This window comes from Molossus molossus, unplaced genomic scaffold (assembly GCF_014108415.1).
Source record: "Molossus molossus isolate mMolMol1 unplaced genomic scaffold, mMolMol1.p scaffold_m16_p_17, whole genome shotgun sequence".
In the NCBI taxonomy this organism is placed as follows: Eukaryota; Metazoa; Chordata; class Mammalia; order Chiroptera; family Molossidae; genus Molossus; species Molossus molossus.
The window spans coordinates 1,459,581-1,477,246 of NW_023425352.1; the positions used below are offsets into that span (position 1 = coordinate 1,459,581).

Consider the following 17,666-nt stretch of genomic DNA (forward strand, 5'->3'; position numbering starts at 1 on the left):
TGACCTCTTTAATCCGGCTCTTTTGGGAGATAATTGCAGATTCAATTCAACAGTGACCCCTGAGCTCCGTAGTCAGTTTTCCCAATGATAACATTGAAAACCTGTAGTAAAATAACCAGGACGTTGACACTGACCCCATCAGGACACCGAGCAGTTCCGTCATCACACGGACGCCTGCCTTTTTTTTTTTTTTTTAAATCCTTACCTGAGGATGTTTTTCCATTCATCTTCAGACAGAGTGGGAGGGAGAGAGAAACACTGATGTGAGAGACACATTGATTGGTTGCTTCCCGCATGACCCCAACCAGGGCTGGGGACCGAACCACAACCAAGGCACGTGCCCTTGACCGGAATCGAACCCGCGGCTCACTGGTCTGCGGGCCGACGCTCTACCACTGAGCAAAACCCTGCAGAACCCACTGCCTTTCATCCTCCCTCCCACCTCTCTGCTCTGTAGGCTTGGAAATGAACTTGTCACTGGCCCCAATCTCGTTAGGTTTAAAACCCTGGTTTTGCTCCCAGAGTTTGGGCTCTGACCGTTGTGTCGCCGCCTCTGGGACGTCTTGAAAACAGCTCTGCGTGGGTACTGCGCTGACTCCGGGCACTAACGAGCGGCGTCCTCTGGGGCATCGGTGTGGCGGTGTCCAGAACGGCATCTGTTTCAGACGATCATTTCTTTCTGTATACATTTAAACTTAATGTTTGAGAATCAGTAACAGAAACGTTGTGGTCAGAACCTCCCTGAGAGGTGTCGGCTCTGTCATGGCACAAGTGGGTAAGGTCACCGAGGGAAGGGCTCAAAGAAAATGGCTTCAGGGGCCTGATTCCTGCCTTGGGGACGTTGTGGGGGCTGGTTCTGGGCACCCGCGGAGGGTGAGGGTGACATGTCCCTGTAAGGAAGCTTTGACCTGATGATGTCTCAGGTCAAGTGGGCCGCTCCCGGGCACACGCGGCACCCAGGAGCCTGAGAAGGTGGCGAGGACCCGGCAGGAACGCGCCAGGCCGTGGCGTGGGGAAGGGCGGCGGCGTGGATCCTGCACCCAGGACCTCCGTGTCTGCGAGGCCGAGAGGGGCCCGGGGCCCAGGCGCCTCCGCAGGTCCCGGGAGACAAACACTCCTAAGGAAACAAACTCACACAGTACATTTAGACTTTGAAGGGTCCAGGTTGTCACCTAGAAATTCAAATTGTTCCCTCAGTGGTTCATGCTTCTTACACGAGTCACACTTTTTTTTGGCAGCGTGTACGGGGTGTCCAGGCCTTTCCATGATTCAGGAACGTAGTCCCCCAAGGCTGTTTCTGCCCGGCTTTATACCTTCACCTGGGAACCTGGTCTGTTCCCTGTGGCACCTGACTTGCCATTGTTTCCAAACGGGGGCCTTTGGTTCCAGGGACACCTGTTCCTCTGTGACCCTCCTGTGCGTCCCGCTCACTGCTTTGGCCCGTGGTCACACACCCTCTTCCTCCTCCTGCCTCTATGCTTGAAGGTGGAAGTCGTGGCGTTGTGGTGATGGGGTGACCAAACTGCAGAAGGACGGATGTCGGAGGTGGGGAGAGGGGAGGGAACCGCGTCCTTGCACAGGTGAGCTGAGCCGGGATCCAGAGCCCAAGCAGGGGGCTCGGCCTTGGACAGGAGCACGGACCTTCGCCTGCCGCGGGTGCGGGGCCGGCAGCGTGGGCACTTGGGAGGGAAGGGGTCTCTGCAGATCTCATCGCCTCAGGCTCAGCAAGTCGGGGGACAGTCCTCAGCTGTGCTGGGATGGCAGGGACGGATCAGAAGTTCCTGGAGTAGAGCAGAAGGTGTGAAATTGTTGAGGGTCGTGGAGAAGAAACAGATCAGGGAACTGTGACCTGGGCAACACCGGGGGCCTACTCGAGTTCCCGCCCTGAGTGGAAAGACCTAGTGGGTCTCATGAAGCATGGTGCTGGCCTTGTGGCTGAAACAGAAATACTTTCAGATTAAGGAAGTTTCCAACTATTCATATTTTATTGAGTGTGGTTTTTTTTCTTAATGAAAAATGGTGGCTGAATTTTGTCCGATGTCTGAGTATCTGAGAAAATCTTTCCCTCCTTAGATTAATTTGGTGAATAATATTACTCTACTTTCTAATATTTAACGATCATTCCATTTCTGGAATAAATACCACTTGCTCAAGTTGTATTGTTTTTTTATTTTTTAAAAATATGTTTTTGTTGGGAATCAGTGGGGGGGAAAGGAGAAACATCTGTAAGAAAAATAAATTAATTAAATTAAAAAAAAATAAAAAATAAATAAAAATGGTGTTGGGAAAACTGGAATTCCACGTCTAAAAGAATGAAGTTTGGTCCTTACCTTAGACCACACATAAAAATGAACTCTAAGTGCCCACTCGGTGTGGCTCAGTGGATTGAGCATCACCCCAGGGACTGAGAGGCCCCAGTTCAATTCCCAGTCAGGGCACATGCCTGGGTTTCAGGCTCGATCCCCAGAAGGGGACGTACAGGAGGCAGCTGATCAGTGTTTCTCTATCACATCCATGTTTTTATCTCTCTCTCTTTTGCTCCAAAAAATCAATGAAAACATATTTTGGGGCAAGCAGGATGGGAATGGGAGCGTGGAAGAGGGGGTCAATAAAGGGGGGGCATTTGTAATACTTTCAACAATAAAGATTTTAAAAAGATTTAAAAAATAAATAAAAATATGTTTTTGTTGATTTTCAGAGAGAGAGAAACATCGATGGGCTGCCTCCTGCACGGCCCCTACTGGGGCTCAAGCCCGCAGCCGGGCACACGTCCCGACCAGGAGTCGAACTGGCGACCTCTCGGTACGTGGGTCAGCGCTCAGCCACTGAGCCCCAGCGGCTCAGCACGTTCTTTTTTAAATGCTGCTTGATTCTGTTTGCTGTGATTTTATTTGGGATTTTTGCATAAATGTGATAATAGCCTGTATTTTTCTTTTCTGTGGGTTCCAGTCTATAGATTTTGTGGTATTATACTAGTTTCATTGGGGGGACTTGGAAAACTTTTTTCGTTCAAGCTGTTCTGTCCCTCGCTCCCTTCCCCTGAACCTGAATGTCAGCGGGAAAGATCGTGGGTGAGGATTAACAACAGACAAAACAGCCGCCTCCCTCCACTGCGGTCCCTTCAAGAGCCCCCACCTTCAACACTTGGAAAGTGTCGGGAAGTGAGGACAGCCCAGCCTAGCTCTCCGCTGCTCAGTGAGGCCCAAGAGTGCGCAGGACAGGAGGCAGCATTCAGACATCGGGCGAGAAGGCCAGTGGCCTCCGCCTCTGCTCACGGCTGCCGGCGGGTCACGGGCCTCTCAGGCTCGTGTGCGGTCAGCGTGGGGGCGGGAAGGGGGCCACGTGGCACCTCACAAACTCAGAGCCCGAGAGGAACCGCACAGGGTGGTCTGAACATAGAATTTCTGAACTGTGAGTGGCTCATGGTGGGTGGTCACGTCCCAGGCCTGTAGCGTCCCTGACAAAGGTCAGGCTTGACCTTAACTGAGCCTGTCTGTCGTGTTTTGCATCTAAGATAACAGACCTTAGGAATGTCGGGGTAATTCCTCCTTTTCCAGACCCCTCAGGGCACAGTCTCGATCCAGAGCTCCAGAGCTCAGGGCACAGACCAGAGAACCCCCCATTGTCATCTTGTTCCCCACATACCGTCTCCACGTGCGCTACTGTTACTGCGGACTGTCCTGTACCGCGTGGGGAAGGGCTGCCTCTCGTTTTACTTTGTATCCAACCCCAGAGAGTTCCCGGTGCTTCCTCCCCCCACCCCCTGCTTCCTCCGCCCCCTGGGTGCTCCCCCCCCTCGGTGCTTCCTCCACCCCCTCGGTCTCCCACCAGTGGGTTTCACAGAGCGCCCCCCCCCCCCCGTCTCCCCTCTGACTCTAATGATAAGATCCGCTGTGAAACAGCCGTTCTCTGCAACATGTTCTCAGCCGCTGAGATTTTGAGTTGTCAGGCTCCAAAAGTTGTCAGTTTGGTTCCTGAAAACCCTCATAAAAATTCTCTACTGGTTTGGACGTTTCTTACGTTGACGTCTGTTCCATTGATTTCAGTGACTCGCCCCCCTCTCCCCCGCACCCCCGAACCTGCCCTGAGGGAAAGGAGCTGAGGCCCAAAGCCATGGCTGCGGGTGAGGTGCCAGGCCCCGGGCGGCAGCACTGAGCGCTGCAGGAAACGCAGATGCCCAGGCCCCCAGCGTCTCTGGGGATGGGGCCGGATCCGGCCGAAGGAGCCCTCGGTGACTGGTGCCCGCTGACCTGCCGACGCACCGCCCTGGGTGCGCGTGGCCGCAGCGGACTCACCTCTCCCCCATCAGAGCAGCCTGGTCCCCACGCCCTCTTCTGTGGGCTGCACTCGGGGCCCCACGCCAACCTGCTCTGGCCGACGGAACTCGGGTTGGGGTGAGGGTTACTGATAGTCTCTGGGGAGACTGCATCGTTTGGGGACCCGGGAAAGGTGCTCACTCCTAGTAAACATGGACCCAGCCTCCTGGCCGTGGGAGAGGCCGGCCACCTTTCCTGAGCAAGGGACACTCAGGCCGTGGACCACCGCCCCGGACAGCGGTGTTTGTAGAAAGTGGAAACCTCTCAGTGGCTTTCCACGTCCACCTTAGGGCCAAGAACGATCCCGGGAGTGTGCTTCGGTGGAAAGGAACCCCTCGGGCTCACACACCTTCGCCTCCCTCTCTGTCCAGCCTGGCGATTCCCTGTGGCCTCCTGACTCAGTGTGCTCTGCCCCCTCCTCTGGGAAGCCCTCCCTGACTTCCCCTGAGAGTGCTTTGGTCTCTGTGCCCCCGGGAAAGGTTTTTATTTCCCCTTCCTTTTGTCAATATGGGTAATTAACAATTTCTAAGAAAAGTCTCCCATCTGCCCACAACCTGTTTTCAGATACAAAACAACAGATTGTGATCCCCTGAGTGGAAACCTCGGATGGTTCTCCAGTGTTCTTAGAACGGCAGCTGTCTCCCACGGTTCCTGCGGGCCCTCACGCGCCTGTCGGGTTTGGGTCCCTGCCATGGGGGCGGCTCCCCTCCCGCTCGGGGTAGCAGGGCCCCCAAGAAGAGCAGCCTGGCTGCCGGGGGTTCGTGCCGACACTGGCGCCCGGCTCCTAATCGATTCCTGGCCTTGGGCTTGGGCACCGAAAGTGCCACGCGGTGCCCAGCGGTGTCCCCAGCGGCAGAAATGCCTCCTTAGGCTCAGTCAGCAGTTTTCAAGGGCTCCTGATGGATGAGCAGTTTCGCTGGATTTGTAACCACATAGAAGCTTCATTATTCATGTGACCTTTTCTCTCTCTTTTGAAATTCAAACTGGCCTCATCCAGCGCCTGGGCTCAGGCACCCCCTCCCGGAGCAGTGAGCCCTCAGGACGGGTTCTGATCCGCATCCAGTCACCTCAGGAACGGGCCACAGACTCTCAGTCGCACCCGAGGTGGCCTCGTGGCCACGTGGCGGTTCAGCTCCAGGCCCAGAAGTGCTGTGAAACCAGACGGAGCAACAACCGGTGTCCTGGCCGCCGCAGGGCCCGAGGCAGGGGTCACCGTCCTACCCTCGCGCCCAGCAGAGGCCGCGACCCTGACCCCTCCGCCCCCGCGGTGACCATGTTCCCCCACAGGACCCAACCCCTGGCAGCGGGGCGGCCCATCTCATCTGCTGCCAGGGGGGCCCTTCCTGCGGACATGCCCGCACCTCGCCACACGCCGGCGGTCCTCACGGGGCTGACGTGCACCCAGGCGGGCGGGCCCCTTGACTCAGCAGCAGAATGGAGTTTAAGAAGTGAGGGAGGCAGACACAGTCACCTCTGTCCACGTAGGTGGATGCCTGTCTGACAAAGTGCCAGGTCGCGGGCAGGTACTAAAGCTCAGTGTCTGCGACCACGGAGGCCCGTCCCCGTTACGCTCAGTGTCTGTGACCACGGAGGCCCGTCCTGTTATGCTCAGTGTCTGCGACCACGGAGGCCCGTCCCCGTTGTGCTCAGTGTCTGCGACCACGGAGGCCCGTCCCCGTTGTGCTCAGTGTCTGTGACCACGGAGGCCCGTCCCGCTACGCTCAGTGTCTGCGACCACGGAGGCCCGTCCCGCTACGCTCAGTGTCCACTCAGGCAGCTGCGGCTCTGCCCTTCACCCCGGACCCGAGTGAATCGAGCAGCCTGTCTGGGTGATGTTAGTCACACCATGTGCAGCTGCTCCCCAGACGTCAGTGACACACGTCACTGAAGCTCAGGAAATACCTGTAGTGTAAGAGTTTCTTTTAAATTCAGATGAGCAGGTACAGAGCGTTTTAATTCACACATCCTGCATCTCACTTGAGATAGACGCGCCCAGCCAGCACTTCCTCCCATGTCTTGTCCATGTACATTGTGGGGGCTCTGGACCCTGCGGGCTCCCTGGCCAGGTGCTGGGGCGGGCGGTAAGGACGGTGTCTGTCCCCCGGGAGCTGACACTCGGGTCCCTGCCCCTCTGTCAGCACAGGATTTGTAGAGAGGAGACAAAGGGGGTGGGAGGGGACGGGCAGCTTGTAGATAGGAGGAGAGGGGGTGGGGAGCCCCAGCCCCTCTCCTGAGCTGTGTTGTTAGCACTGGGGTTTGGTTCCGTCCAGGTTGAATCTGATGCTCCCTTTCCTGACCACCGGGAGCAAACAGCACTCTCATCTCCTGCATTTCTTGTTTAAGTGTACACACATCCCCCGGGTTGTGCACATGTCCTGGGGTTGTGCACACTCCCCCCCCCGGGTTGTGCACACTCCCCCCCCCCCGGGTTGTGCACACATCCCCCGGGTTGTGCACACACACCCCAGGGTTGTGCACACTCCCCCCCCCGGGTTGTGCACCCTGCCCCCCGGGTTGTGCACACTCCCCCCCCCGGGTTGTGCACCCTGCCCCCTGGGTTGTGCACACTCCCCCCCCCGGGTTGTGCACACTCCCCCCCCCTGGGTTGTGCACCCTGCCCCCCGGGTTGTGCACACTCCCCCCCCCCTGGGTTGTGCACCCTGCCCCCCGGGTTGTGCACATGTCCCACCCCCCGGGTTGTGCACACTGCCCCCCCCCGAGTTGTGCACACTCCCCCCCCCCGGGTTGTGCACTCCCCCCCCCCCACCGGGTTGTGCACCCTGCCCCCTGGGTCGTGCACACGTCCCCCGGGCTGTTACTTTGCTTCCTCTCGACTCTCAGGCTAGGGAAGTGGGGCCACGAGGGAGATCTCCGGGTCCTCTGGGTTGAGCACCGAGGCTGGGCTGTGTCCTTCCTCCCTCCCCTCCCAGCTGCAGGTCCTGGTGACCGAGGCTGGCGCTGGCTTTCAGGCTGATTTGTAAAAGTGAGGATTATTCTTTTGTAAAGGACGAGCAAGTTCATTTTGTTTTTTAATCTTCACCTGTGGAAATGTTTCCATTCATATTCAGATAGAGTGGGAGGGGAACAGACAGACAGACAGACAGACACATCGATGTGAGAGAGATGCATCAACTGGCTGCCTCCCCCACGACCCCAACCTTGACCGGAATCCAGCCGGCAACTCTTTGACCCTCCGGCCAGGGCAAGCGAGTTGATTTAATCATGGGGTTCCAGGCACTGGGCTAGGCTTGAGGACCCAGAAACGGCACCCCAGAAGTGAGCCCCGTCGGGGAGAGAAACACGATGTCTGCAGTTCGAGGTGACGGGGCTCTAATGAGGGATGGAGAAGGGGCGGTGGCTGAGGCCTGGTGGAAAAGTACCTGGGCTGTGATTCATCAGGGCTGACGTCCTGCTGCCTCCCCATTGCCCTCCGGGAGAGCGACAGCTGGAGGCCACATCAAAAACGGAACCGACTCAAGGGAAGGAAGTGAATGGAAATCAAGATAAACGCGTTCACTTCAATGCTGTCCTGGCTTCTGGAAGTTTCTGTCTGCCTCCACCCACAGGGGCCAGTGCCTGCGGGCTGGCAGTGGCTGGCACCACGGGCACGGCAGGCTCCGGGTTCCAGGCACCTCCCTGGCCCCGGGGATGGCAGTGTGGAGGCCATCGGAACATGACTGGGGCTAGACAAGGGCTGTGAGTTACACAGAGGGAATTCCCGTGCCGCTGTCTGGATCTCTGAGGCGTCACCTGCCTCCGGAGTAACAGGTTGAAACGTGGGTTCGTGAGGCATCAGAACCTGGCCACAGCCTGCCTATGGGGCTCAGTCCTCTGCTCACCGAGCCCCTGGGCCCTCTGCAAACTGACGCAGGCGCTCAGTCACGCCCCCTGCAGGGGGGTTTGAGAGCAGCTTCGTTGAGATGTAATTCAAGAACCATACAATTCACTCTGTAAAAGTGCAGATTCGATGGTGTTCAGTGTGCTCCCAGATTGTGCAACCATCACCACCATCAATTTTAAGACAATTCATCTCAAAAATAAGCCCCTACCTTTTAGCAATGACCTCGCTATTCCCTCACCCCCAGCCCTGAGCAGCCCTCGGTCTACTCTCATGTAGTGTGCAGTCTGGCTTCTTTCGCTGAGGGGGACGGTTTCGGGGTTCACCATGCTGGAGCATTTGTCACCACTTCACCCCTTTTCACAGCTGCATAATATTCCACTCTCTAGATACACACATTGGCGGGACATGTGGGTGATTCCCAACTTTCAGCTGTAATGAACAGTGCGGCTCTGAACCTTGGACTATGTGTCTGTGTGGGTACGAGCATTTGCTTCTGGGGAGTATGCACCTGGAGTGGAGCTGCTGTCCACGTGGTAACTGTCTAACTCACTGAGGACATTTTTGCATTTATTTTCAGATAGAGCGGGAGGGAGAGACGGAGGAAGAGAGAGAGAAACATCGATGTGAGAGACACATCGACTGGTTGCCACCCACACGACCCCAGCTGGGGCCGGGGACAAACTGCAGCCGAGGTACGTGCCCTTAGCGGGAACTGAACCCGGGACTCTGGTCCCTGGGCCGACGCTCTAACCGCTGAGCCAACCGGCCAGGGCTGGCCAGGCTTTTTCAAAGCAGCTGTACCATCTTCCATTCCCTCCAGCCGTGTGTGGGGGTCCCCATTTCTCGACATCTTTGTCATCTCTGCTCATCACGTGATCTTTTCTTTTAATCCTCACCTGAGGATATTTTTCCATTGATTTTTAGATAGAGTAGAAGGGAGGAAGAGAGGAAGAGAGAGAGACAAAGAAAACATCAACATGAGAAACATCTTGCTTGCCTCCCGCACCCCCGGACAGTTCACGACCTTTCGGGACCCAGGACAGCTCAACCCACTGAGCCACAGCTGCCGGCGCAATTTCTCCTCTGAAAAGATTTTTTTATAAAATTTTGAAATCATTTTAGATTGAGAGAAAAGTTGCAAAACCAGCACAAAACTCTCATTTACCCTTAACCCAGATTCCCCAAATCTCAACCATACTTGCTTAATCGTTCTTGATCTCTGAAACATTTAAGAAGTTGAAACTTGAAGTCCTTTCTACCTCTAAATACATCGGTTTCTATTTTCTTAGTTTTTTTATTTATTGATTTTAGAGAGAGAGGAAGGGAGAGGGGGGGAGAGAGAGAGAGAAACATCGATGAGAGAGGACAGCGATTGGCCACCTACTGCACGCCCCCCACTGGGGATCTGGCCCACAACCTGGGCATGTGCCCTGATGGGGAATCGAACCGGTGACCTCTGGCTGCAGGGTTGACACTCAACCACTGAGCACACCGGCCGGGCAGTGGCTATTTTCTTAAAACCCCACCAACTTTCTCTTATGCAACGACAGTAAAATGATCCAAATCAGCAAATCACACTGACAATACAGTAATTTACTGAATTTAGTCCAGGTTTATCAAATTTCTGGGTATCAGCATGTTTAGAAAGCTCTCAGGTGATTCTGATGGACATTAGGGTCCTCTGGCATCTCTTGCGAAGAACCAGGCAGCCAACCGGCCAACCGGCCTGGCGAGGGGACAGCACCTTTGTCGTGGATCATGCCCCCGGCGCCCCTGCAGGGCACATTCTCTTGCCTGGAGGAGGAGGGTGATGCCAGGGCGCCTGGCCTGGGCCCCCAGTCTGCTCTGGGTAGTGAGATGCCCCCAGCTCTGCCCTCGGAGGGCCTGCCGATCGGAGGCGAGGGAGCCCGGACAGGCAGAGGGCGAGCTGCTGCTTTGTTGCCCTCGGTTGCGGCTGCTACAATCACAGTCGGGGCTGAGCTCCATTTCCCACGCCCTCTCCCGCCGGCACCTGCTCGCCCGTCCCTCTGCTTCTACCCTGGTCGTCCTTCCAGCACAAATGTGACCACATCCCTTTCCCGATGCAAACCCTAGTGAAGCCCGAGTCCCTCCATGTTCAGTGAATGCACTGTCTGCCCTTCCCACCCACTGGCCCCAACTCCCAGTGTCTGTGAGATATGATGTGAACAGAGAAAGGACGGGAGAAGGGGGGACACTGACTTAGGGCCTTGCTGCCCGAGGTGGGGTCTCCGACCAGCAGCCACAGCAGCACCTGAGACTGGGAGAATTTCGACTACACAGGCCTTTCCTCAGACCTGTTGAGCCCCGGGAGGTCCAGCCGGCCCCCCAGGTGTGTCCACTGCAGCTCCGGAGGGGGCCCACCCCCAGGAGCTCTGGCCCCGGGAGGTCCAGCCGGCCCCCCAGGTGTGCCCACTGCAGCTGGGGAGGGGGCCCACCCCCAGGAGCTCTGGCCCCAGGAGGTCCAGCCGGCCCCCCAGGTGTGCCCACTGCAGCTCGGGAGGGGGCCCACCCCCAGGAGCTCTGGCCCCGGGAGGTCCAGCTGGCCCCCCAGGTGTGTCCACTGCAGCTCCGGAGGGGGCCCACCCCCAGGAGCTCTGGCCCCGGGAGGTCCAGCTGGCCCCCCAGGTGTGTCCACTGCAGCTCTGGAGGGGGCCCACCCCCAGGAGCTCTGGCCCCGGGAAGTCCAGGCAGGAGCAAGGGGAACTCGGCCATTCTCCGGTTCAAGTCGCTCAGGGTAGATAATCACTGCAGCCGGTGAGTAAGGGTCTCAACATGTATTTCCAATGTAGCGACTGTTTGCCGGACAGAGGAAGGTTCACTGGGCGGCAGGGTGGCACCGGGGATGGAAGGCCCCCAGGGCAGCCCCTCGAGCTGTGGGCTGGGCGGCGCTACCCTGGTGGGGCAGGGGCCTCAGCCATGTGACTCCTGAGGGGTTAGAGTGGTCGGGAGGAACTCTGCATCATCAGTTGTATTAAGATGTTCTCACAGCTTATTTCACGTGGTTCTCCCATCAGTTCAGGGACCAAAATAACCCTTGGCAAGCAGACGTAAGAAGATCACAACACAACGCAAGTTTGCGGAGAAAGGAGCTGGACCTTCTGGGTCAGGTTGGTTTAAATTGTGACCTCCACGCATTTTGGAGAGCCTGCTGCCAAATACACTTCATAATTTTTTTTTTTTAGTTTGCTTTATTTTTTGAAATTTATTTTGTTAATCCTTTTTCTGATGGAAGGAAGGAAGGGAGGGAGGGGAGAGAGAGAGAGAAACATGGATGTGAGAATCATATCTCCTGGTTGTCTCCCAAACACCTGACCGGGGCCTGCAACCCAGGTCCGTGCCTTTGACTGGGAATTGAACCCACAACCCTTGGGTCCACAGCCTGACGCCCCAACCGCTGAGCCACACTGGCCGGGGCTGTGAACGTTTGTCGTGCTGGGCCCTCCGTGCAGGTTCTCGTGCCCATGAGACAGCAGAACAGCTCACAGATCGGAACCCTCCTCCGTTGCATAGAAAATGTCTTTTGCAGGCATATTTAAAATCCTGGCTCAGCCCTGGCCCGTTTGGCTCAGTGGTTAGAGCATTGGTTTGTGGATCGAAGAGTCGTGGGTTCGATTCCAGTCAAGGGCATGTTGCGATTCATCCCCGGCTCCGGTCGGGTCGTGCAGGAGGCAACCAAGCGATGTGGCTCTATCACATGGATGTTTCTCTCTGTCTCTCTCTCTCCCTCCCTCCCACTCTATCTGATGATAAATAGAGAAGTATCCTCAGGTGAAGAATAAGAGATAAAAATTAAAAAAATAAAAATAAAAAACTCCCAGCTCATAATTTCGAAGTCAAACAACCTGGCTCAGTGGCTGCATGTTCGGCAGGTGACCCTGTGAGCATTCCACGCCCCCAAATAACAAACCTGACCAGCTGTCGCTCAGCCTAGGTCGGTGTCGGCCTGTGGTTCTATGGGAATGTGTCTAACGTCTGGTCACGCGCCTGCAGTTCTAATTTTCTGAAGCATATGTGTTGGAAGGAGCCAGTCAATGCAAACACAGACGGTTGGTTTTCTGCATTTGATTTGGGGGAAAGTTACTCTAAACTGATGGAAGGTCTGAGTCATAGCTCTTGAGAAACCCGACAGGAGACAGAGGGGCAGCCAGGCCTGGGACTGGATTTTAAGGTCCTCCCTGAATGAACAGACACGAATGTTTGTGATTTGATCTTAGAAATGCCGGTATTTTTAAAGTGCTTCAGAAGTTCTCAGAAATGCCTCCAGCGCCCTCGCCGCCTGCAGGCTTCTGGAGAAGGGTTCGCACCGAGGAAGTCACGCTGGGGTGAACACCTGTCACAAAGCCGGTGGAAAGGTTTTGTGTGTTTTTACTTCTTATCCTATTGGGTTACATTAACTGCATTGTCAGTTGAATTCGGGGTGCTCCTCACACTGAAATCTAGAATGTAGCTCTGTTAAAAATGTATGTGCCCTGGCTGGTTTGGCTCAGAGTTACAGCGTCGGCCGCGGACCAACGAGTCGCAGGTTCAGTTCCGGTCAAGGGCATGCGCCTTGGGGTCATGCAAGAGGCAACCAGTCAAGGAGTCTCTTTCTCCCTCCCACGCTCCCTCCCTCCCACGCTCCCTCCCTCCCACGCTCCCTCCCTCCCACGCTCCCTCCCTCCCACGCTCCCTCCCTCCCACGCTCCCTCCCTCCCACTCTCTCTAATGCTAAATGGAAAAATATCCTCAGGTGAGGATTTAGTAAATAAGTAAGTAAGTAAAGTGTATGTTGCTGAATCCATCCTTTTTTTCCAGTCTACCATCTGTAGTGTAGATGAATCTGCCCTTAAAAGCCTGCTGGGGCTGCACTGGCCGGTTTGGCTCAGAGGTTAGAGCGTCGGCCTGTGGTCCGGAGAGACCCGGGTTCGGTTCCCGCTAAGGGCACGTACCTCGGTTGCGGTTTGTCCCCGGCCCTGGTTGGTCGTGCTGGTGGCAGCCACTTGATGTGTCCCTTTCATGTTGATGTTTCTCTCTCTCTTCCTCTCTCTCCCTCCCACTCTGTTTGAACAAAAAATGGAAAAATGTCCTCTAGTGAGGGTTAAAAAAAAAAGCCTTCTGGGGCTTCTCATCCGTGTGTGAGGCCCAGTGTCCTCAGGAGCAGCCGGAGCCCGTCACGGCCTGGCCCCTCCGGCGGCCTCTGGCCACGCCGCACAGCTTACGTCCCCCTGACAGATGAGCACTGGGCGCCCGGTCACAGTCAGACTTCCCTGTGCTGGGACCCAGAGGTCCTGAAAGGGACCGGGTGGGGGTGGCGAGTTGTGGGGGCCCAGACTCAGTGCAGCTCCTTAGGTGTTCGGGCCTGTGGCTGAGGAAGGGCAGTGAGCCCCACGGTTCTCGTCCTTGGGCTCGGGAGGAAGGGGACCAGGCGGCAGCTCCCCCTCTGGGGGCACAGACAGGGCTGCCCGCTCGGGATCGGAGGCTCGTTTCTGGCAGCCATTGTGTCTCCCTGTTCCTTAGTCACGAATGAACTTGACCTCGTTCAACATTAAAGCTTACATGCTGCACACGGCCCCGAGGGTGGCAGGGACTCACCTGTGTGGCGTCAGACGGCCCGTTTTCTCTGGAAAAATCCTCTTGGAATCTGTGCCAAGACCTGGCGAGTGCGTAGTTCCACGCTGGGTCAAAAATGCATTTCCCAAGAAACCGTCTTTATCACTGGCATCAGAGGGAAAAGAAATAAGAGAGAGAGAAACCCTTTCAGATCAAAAGCACTACCTCCGGATGTGCTGTCAGGACCAAGGGGACCAGCGACAGGCCGGTGACACCTGGTTCCAACTGCTGTCCTGTGTTCGCGTGCGTGCTCACATGGGCACAGGCACACACGCCCCCCTGTGCAGACTTCTCGGGGCCTGGAATTCTTCCGTGGGACTTGACTTTCTCCAGCTCGGAGTCCACGGACGAGCTGCCTGTCTCTGTGTCACCACAGAGCGGGGGTGAGGGGCACTGCCCCCGGAGAGGATCCCAATGTGATCATGGTCTTTCTAGAACCTTGGGCATTGTGACGTCTGCTTCGGGGATGCTGCTGGCCTTCCACCCCTCCCGCTGCTGACTCCTGGGGACCCCCAGGGCTTCTGACGGCAGGGGTGCCACCTTCCTTCCCTGGCAGAACAGCCATGTGGCCCCCGTGGCTCGCGTGCACTGGTCATGGCACTGTACACCCCTCTTCCAGGCCGAGCCCTATGGTGGGGGTGGTTTCCGTGCCGCAAAGGCCCTCCGGGGGCCACTCCAGGCAGGTGCGTCATCCCTGCCACTCTCCTGGCAAAGGTCCCCGAGGTTCCCAACAATGTGCCCAAAGTCACAGGATTAAGGCCAAGAAATGAGGTTTTGAATCCAAGCCCATCAGATGAGTGGCCCCCGCCTGCCCCACGCTGCCCCAACTGGAGGGAGGAAGGGCATTTCAGGGGAAGGGAAGGGCGCGGACAAAGGCGGAGACCAAACAGGATATCTGTTCCAGAAAACGCAAGGTGTTCAGCGCCAGTGGCGCAGTGCGTGGGGCGAGAGGACGGGCAGGCGGCGGGTGAGGGGCTCCGCGGGCCCCTCAGGGACCGACTCTCTCACGGGGAGGAGCTCGGAGAGCCACCCCGCAAACGGGAAGCTGTGGGCACATTTTGTTTTTAAGCAGCTTGCTCTCTGCAGTCTGGCTCTGGGGCGGGCGGTGGAGGATGAGGACATCAGGCGGAGCCCGTTGGGAAGGTGTCCCGGTTCCATCACTTCAGTGTGTGATGCTGGGGAAGTCGGCATCCTTTCTGTTGTTTTCCCGCCTGTACGAGCCCTGGACAGAAAAACTGAGTTACCAATGTGTTCCCCATCCCGTCCCCTCTCCGCTTATTCCATCTGTCTGCTGGACTGCGGGGGGAGTTATTTTATTTACTGATCGACTTTGCTAGTTATTCCCCTCCCCCACCCCACCCCCTTTTTGAGTGATCACAACCAGCCCACACTCAGGCACCCTAATCAACAGAGGTGTTATATCCCTTCCCCAGTATCCAGGGCTGCGTGACTTCCCGGTCAAGGGACCCCTTCTCGCCAAGGTGAGGTCTGGCTTTAGGAAATATTGCCCTGAGGGCTGGGGACCCCAACATCTTATGCCCCGGGGTGGCTGGACCTCCAGCCTTCCTGCTCGTGGTCCCAGGGAGCCTGGACGCTAACATGGATCACACTGGGGAGGGGTATCGAGGGCAGTTACGAATATTTGAATTTTACATGTGAACTGCTGTATCTGCTGGGGAAGGGTGTGTGCCCAAGGGAAGGACGGACGCTGCACAGCCCCTAGGCCTCCCTCGCCCCTCCCGTGTCTAGGCCACCCCAAGGTCAGACTCAGACTCCCTGCCCGGCTGCCCTGGGGCACCAATGCGTGTGTGGCGGGGGTCAGGACACGTGTGAGCTGCCTCCTCCTCGTTCTTGGGCTCAAGCTTAGCCCATCTGCTCCATGTGGCCTGGAGGCCACCGCCTGACGACCTGGGGCAGTATGGGGACCCCCTTCAGGGACACCTCTGCCCCTCGAAGTGACTCCTGTCTGTCCCAAAAGACGCACCAAATACTGAAGCGGGAGAGCGGAGGCGAGTCTTTTATTGAAAAGCAACAAAGTTCGGAAATACTCGTGCACCTGGTGAAAACCCACACAGCCCCAGCCCCTCTGCCACCCAGGACTCCGGTGGCCCCGGCGGCCGTCACCAGCTGCTCCCGGCCCCTTCCGGGCGATTCTTGCTGGGACAAGCACCATCCCTCCCGTCCCTCGGAAAGGGAGTCCCACGCAGTCACTATATTCTAATCCTCTGTATGCTTTTCTGCACCTCACTGTGGGTCTGAACGGAAGTCTGCCGGCCCGTGGGCGTCGCCCCTGTTCGGCTGCACAGGGCCCACGGCCACGGGCGCGTGTGCGGGGCGCGCCGGTCAATTCCAGAGAAGCGCTCGCCCTCCTCGGAGCGCAGGACCCGGCCCGTGGGGCCCAGGCCGCCCCTCCCCCGCCCCGCAGCCGGGGACTCGCGGGGACTCGGGGGCTCGCGCGGGGCCACCGCAGGTGGCTCTTTGCAGAGTCGTCTTTCCGTTTTAAGGCGGCGAGTCGCGATGAGCGACCCCGCAAAAGGAGAGTAAGTGGGACCCGTAGACCGGAAAGGGGAGCCCCGCGGGAGAGGGCCGCGCCCCGCCCCGGCCGCGCCCACGAGCCCCGCCGTGCCCGGGCGCGCCTGCCTGGCCCCCGCCGCGGGCGGTCCGCGTCCAGCCGCCCGCCCTCCAGCCGGCCCCCTTCCCGGGCGCCGTGCCCGTCCCGGGCTCGTCACCGCCGCGAGGCCAATGGGCTGGGCCGCGGCCGCGCGCTCGCTCCTCTCCCCGTCCCCGCGCGCTCGCCCCGCCGCTCAGCCTGCGCCCAGCCGCCGTCGAGCCGCCATGCAGCTCCCGCCCGGCGCGTCCCTCCCGCTGCTGCTGCTGCTGCTGGGCCCGGCCCTCGGGGCGCTCGCGGCGGCGCCGCTGGCCGCCGGGTGCCCGGAGCGCTGTGAGCCGGCGCGCTGCGCCCCGCCGCCCGGACACTGCGAGGGCGGCCGCGTCCGCGACGCGTGCGGCTGCTGCGAGGTGTGCGGCGCGCCCGAGGGTGCTGAGTGCGGCCTGCAGGAGGGCCCGTGCGGCGAGGGGCTGCAGTGCGTGGTGCCCTTCGGGGTGCCCGCCTCGGCCACCGTGCGGCGGCGCGCGCAGGCCGGCCTCTGCGTGTGTGCCAGCAGCGAGCCGGTGTGCGGCAGCGATGCCAACACTTACGCCAACCTGTGCCAGCTGCGCGCCGCCAGCCGCCGCTCCGAGAGGCTGCACAAGCCGCCGGTCATCGTCCTGCAGCGCGGCGCCTGCGGCCAAGGTACCTGCGGGCGGTGCCCTCCCCTCGCCCCGCCGCGGGGCGCCCCGGGGATCCCGGGTCTTCCCATCCGGCCCCAAACTGCCTCCGCGGGACAGACAAGCAAACCCGGGGGCAGGGAGGCGTTGCGGGCGTTCAGGGCACCCACTCGCTGGCAGAGACGGGCACTGGCCTCTAGGGGGGCAGCGTTCCGAGCTCCCTTGTGCCCAGCCCCAGGTAGGCTCCGCACCCAGTGGGTGCCCCAGCGCGCTCTGTCCTGCAGTCGGGGTAACAGGCCTCCGCCTGGTGGCCGGTTGCTGGGTGCCCCGCGGAGAACCACACAACACCAGGGCCCCGGGGGCAAACAAGACAGGAATGTGGGCATACGGGAGGGGGAGTTTGGGACTTGGGACGGGAAAGGTAGGTGCTTTTCCTCCAGCAAGCCGGAGCCGGGACCACAAGGGCTCATTTCTGCTGCTTTCCATTCCACTTCTCAGCCTTGGAGCCTCCCCCCGCCTTTAAAATTAACCACAGTCACTTAATTACCGATCCTGCTGGTGACACCTCTATTTAAATTTTTACTTGGAAGGAACCATGGCCCATCCCTCACCCAGATTCCCCCAGATGATCT

General features: G+C 58.3%; 1 protein-coding gene across 1 annotated transcript in view; it reads left to right on the top strand.

The window, feature by feature from the left end:
- The first annotated feature begins 16,545 nt into the window (after nucleotides 1-16,545).
- Nucleotides 16,546-17,666, top strand: part of HTRA1 (HtrA serine peptidase 1) — a 45,490-nt gene continuing 44,369 nt past the window's right edge. The window contains exon 1 of the mRNA XM_036265220.1: nucleotides 16,546-17,059. Coding sequence (XP_036121113.1) covers nucleotides 16,603-17,059 — 457 coding nt within the window. The 5' untranslated portion in view covers nucleotides 16,546-16,602. The remainder of the gene's footprint in view (nucleotides 17,060-17,666) is intronic.